Source organism: Alnus glutinosa, chromosome 1 (genome assembly GCF_958979055.1).
Source record: "Alnus glutinosa chromosome 1, dhAlnGlut1.1, whole genome shotgun sequence".
Lineage (NCBI taxonomy): Eukaryota > Viridiplantae > Streptophyta > Magnoliopsida > Fagales > Betulaceae > Alnus > Alnus glutinosa.
The window spans coordinates 47297353-47302085 of NC_084886.1; the positions used below are offsets into that span (position 1 = coordinate 47297353).

The 4733-nt window shown below is 35.0% G+C and overlaps 1 protein-coding gene across 1 annotated transcript; it reads right to left on the bottom strand.

Annotated features, from left to right (window-relative positions):
* Nucleotides 1–511: 511 nt before the first annotated feature.
* Nucleotides 512–3943, bottom strand: LOC133854127 (uncharacterized). The gene is made up of 3 exons (XM_062290177.1): nucleotides 3785–3943; nucleotides 1989–2099; nucleotides 512–895 (listed from the first exon to the last, which is right to left on the bottom strand). The coding sequence occupies exons 2-3, from the start codon at nucleotides 2059–2061 to the stop codon at nucleotides 678–680; spliced, it is 291 nt and encodes a 96-aa protein (XP_062146161.1). The 5' UTR covers nucleotides 2062–2099; nucleotides 3785–3943; the 3' UTR covers nucleotides 512–677.
* Nucleotides 3944–4733: the final 790 nt, after the last annotated feature.

A 4733-nucleotide genomic window follows, 5' to 3' on the forward strand; every position in this document is an offset into this window, starting at 1 on the left:
AAAAAAATACCATAATGAAAAAAATTAATGAAAAAATAAAAAATATAGAGTTAAGAATAGATAATCAAATGTAAAGTACATTTTAAAACTCATTAGCTAAACTAAATAAAATGAATTTTAATTAGCTATCTAAATTAAAAAACACATAAGCTATCAAGAATACTCTTAGGCGGCGTTTGACATCTCTACTTGAACCTAATTTTACACTCTTTGAGACGTGAGAATATATCATCGGTTTTTTTCTTTTGTTAATTATATTTTGTACGGATTCTTGATTCAAATGCTCTCTTACCTCTACAAAAAGTTAACGAAAAAGAAAAAGGAAAAATCTCCAAAGCCACAAGCTAATTAAAATATAAAATACTTTTTCTTCTTTTGAATCGAAGAGCAAATGTAGGATACGATGTTGCCCTAATCATAAAGAGAGGTACCACCGAACTATCAAACTTGGTAATTAGGATAAGAATTAAGAAGTGATTGGTGATGCAACACGTCCACGACAAGCGATCAATAGTACTTCAATGGTCTCGCCAGAAATTTATAAAAAGGAAGCTGTCCCATGTATTTGACATTCGAAATACATGTTTGCAAGAGGCAATGTGACAAATTTCAGACAAAATCCCAAACAAAAGGGATGCTGCTGCATCTCTTATTGCTATCAGAAAGAAGCAGGATTCTCATCCAGAGGCCGTTTTCTTTTGCTGGAATACGACAGCAAAGACTGGAACACCCACACCAATGCTGAACGCAGTAAACACTCCAAGACTCATTTTCAACGCCTGGAATTTCATCCTGTCCAAGTTATACATGTGTTTGGCATGCAGGTAGTATGGTTCATCATGACCATGTCCTCCTCCCATACTCTTCACCCCAGTCGAGTGGAAACCCCTCTTTGCTGGCAGAAAAAAAATAAAACAAGGCATTGTTCTAGTTTTAGTAACATGGACAAGTATTAAATAATTTGGCATTTTGACAATTCAGTCATATCTATATGTCCAGAGATCCGGAATTTAGACAAACTAGACACCCCTAACAGATTACAAGTTTGAGTAATGCTATTTTTCAAATCCATTTCATACCGGCTTACGTGACGTGTTTTAAGTGATTTTCCATGTCAGCCGGTTAAAAAAAAAACAAAGGAAAACCACTTAAAATATGATAGATCAGCTAGTGTGATAAATGAATGTGAAGAGTGACATTACGCTCTAAGTTTAAGTAGGGTAGGGTTGTAAACTTTCTTTTTTTAAGAAAAAAAAAAAACATATATTACTGGAATTATATTGAGCTAATCATAGCGCGCTCAGTATTTTCATATATTTCGATTCTCTAACGTCATGGTTTCACATCCTTTCAAGAAACCTACAAATACTAGCCTCTAAGGAATTATAAAGTAGTCAACTAATCTACATCAGTCTTGGTTCAAAGATTTTGAATGCGCCCTGAATAAGTAGGAATTGAACATATATTACTACTTACAAAAAAAAAAAAAAATGTATCACTGGATTATTCGTTAGTATCTGTAAACTGGAGGCACCCTGTGCTACCCAATTTTATGGTTGTCAAAAAATCTACTGAGAACTGCAAGCATGCTACTTTTAAATCTCAACTTGATGGAATCCAAAATCAAAGATTTGCTTCACAACAAGAAACCGTAAAAATTAGTGTGTGATAGATCATTCAAACAGTTTTTGCAATATGATTAACTCACCATGACACACAGGTTTGCACACAACATTTGTCCAAGTGTCATCACATACAGGATTTTAAGGGAAGTTATTTCGCAATATGATCAAGGCAAATGAAAATCTGCATGAATTCAAGTTTCTTTTTCCTTTTTCAGATATCATTTCTGATATAATACTGTCTATGTGCTTAACTATAGCATAATATGCAAAAGAAATACAACACTATAAGCTCATGTAAAGTAATTTTCTTTAAAAAAAGTGACAGCGGATGCATTAAGAACCAATAAATGGCATCAAACTAACCTGAGTTTGGCAGAATTGCTTCTGAAGACATCAACAACTTGGCACAAGACCTCATTCCAGTGTTGAACGACATGGTTGTAGGAAATGATTAAGCTCTTGCTTCTTGATTGCCTGCTCATTCATATAGGTGCCTCTTAAGTCTTAAATAGATAAATTAGCAATACATTTAACAACCCCCCAAAACCACAAAGAATCTTGTGCCTTTCCCAAGATTTCCTATAGAACTATAAAAAAACTGATCTGTTAAAAAATTAAAACTAAGCTCCCCCATAAACTGGTAAAAGGTTATGAACATTTGGATTGACATGATTAATTATACACAAACAAACTATCAGTCCTGTCAGCTAAATTCTCCATGTATTTAGAGGAACAAAAATTTTGGAGTCAGGTTGGATCCACAGGAAAACAAATGTAAAATTTTTTGAAGCAAGAGAATAATATCCTAATCAAAACTACACACACAACACAAAGATATAACATCTGAAATAGCCCCATAACTATAGGAGAAGGGGTGCCTCCTCACAAGGGGGGTTGCTGTGATCAGGCCCGGGCGTAATTCCATCCTCCGGCAGGATGCTTTTTAGAGATTCTTAGTCATAAGCTAATACTATCGATGCAGGCCAGTTTACGTGCAAACAAGTTCTACTAAAACGGTCATATCTTGTGATTACAATATCTGATGAAGACAATCATGGTGGCGTTGGAAATACTATTCAAAGAGCTACAAAGTCATATTTCATGAAGATTTTCCAATTCCAACTAAGTCAAAACGGTTTATCAATATAAATTCAGCAATTTGGTTCGGGAAGCTTGGTAGATGTCTCAGTTGAACCTAGATCGACCGAGGTGATGCATCAGCTCCATACAAAAGCACGAGGCACTTGGACGATGATCGATCAACCGAGGATAGTTCATTAGGGTTTTAGCCTTTTTTTCGCATTTAAAAATTAAGGTTTTGTTGTATTAACCCACGGCTCGATTGACTGAGATTGTAGCTCGATCGGCCGAGTTGTGGCAGGGTAATTTTGTCTTCTATTTTCAGGGTTGCGACCCTATTTTCCATTTAAGTTTAATAAGGACGCTTGACTGCCCAGTAAGTTGTTTTAGCAGTTATCTATCAATAAGAATACTCCAAGGAGAGTTTTTCTTTAGTTTCCCCTACAAATCCTTGATTCTCCTTGATATGTGGAAGAGTTGTAAATTGTGTGACTGATAAATCTGTGAACCACTATGCCACGTTGCATCAACTATGCTTTTGTTTACAATTGCGCCAAACTAAAGTTTAGGTAACCGTGAAACAAGGCAGTCTCATCCCCTGTTTGGTAGCTGGGAAACTAGATAAAAATGAAATTTAAAATTAATGAAGGAAATTTTAGATCTAACAACCGTTTTATTATTTTAGTGGCTTTGCTTTGAATTTTTTTTTTTTTTTTTGATAAGTCAAAATAATCTTATAAAAAAAATTAACAAGAAATTCAATTCAAATCGTCTTATTTGAAGCAATATCCCAAAAATCAAGCTCTAAGTCCAGCAGTAAATGGTAAACACAAAACCTAGCAAAATATATCAAACAGAAATGACCAAAAAAAAAACCAGATCTAAACAACTCCGCTGAAAAAACTATAAGCTAATGCGAAAAAGGATAATATCAGAGCTTCGATCAAGAAAACGCCCATGAATAGTACACTCGTGCGATCAAAATCGGTTATCAGCCATACCAATCAACAACGATAAGTCTAAAAAAGGAAGCAGATAATAATTTACAAGACCAAGAATAAGAAGAAGGGAAGTGTCACCTTCTGATGCGATGGGAGATAGAAGAAGACTCGGGCTTTTACGTAAGGAGAGAAGCGAGAAATTCCCAATCAACGAGCTGAGAACCTGCAAGAACCCTATGTAATGCGTCGTTTGCAGCCTTCTGGCCCTTATGTGTCTCTGATTTTACGGTTGTGTCCTCAATCATAAACACATCTGCTGTTAAAAGAATCACAATACATCTGCTGTTAAAAAAATGAACGGACCAGATTCAATAATAACAAACGACGTCGTCCGATATAAGGCAAAAGCCGCAAAATGTTTGGCGGTTTGCTTAACAATTGACGCCGTTTGTTCTCAACAGAACAAAATTTTGTTTTTGCATCTTCGTCGATTCTCTGAGTAGCAGCTTCAAAAGGAACAACACGGGGAAGATTCAGCTTCTCAAACGGCTCCGTGTTCGCAGCCATGACTATGAAATCAGAAATACCCCTGTTCAATGTCTTCTTAGCTGAAATCCCAAATTATAATTGGATCCATAAATCTTTGAAGATTGTTGGGAAATGGGCCACCTGATAAAGCCCAAATCACTACTAAAATTGCAAGCTGGGTCTGGCCCATTATGCAATTGACGCCCAATTCCCTGACTAGCACTTTTAGGATCGGTCGTAATTGTTAGTTACGGTCATAGCAGGAGGCCAGAACAATGGACTTATTTGGTAAAGATATGTACAGAACAAAGTAGTGAATTGTTAATTTTGAAATTAGTAAAAAGTGATGATGTGATATAAAATAAAAAGAATTTGTATAGAAAAGTGAAATAAATTTTGTATTGTAGTGATTTTTTTTATTTGAATAATAATAAAAAAAAATTATTAATATGATATAAAAAGTAAAAAAAGTGAGAATATTTTGATGTTAATTGTTATTAAAAAATATGAAAATTTTTTAACCATTAGAGTGTGAGTGTCTTCGGTTCAGGCCAAAGAC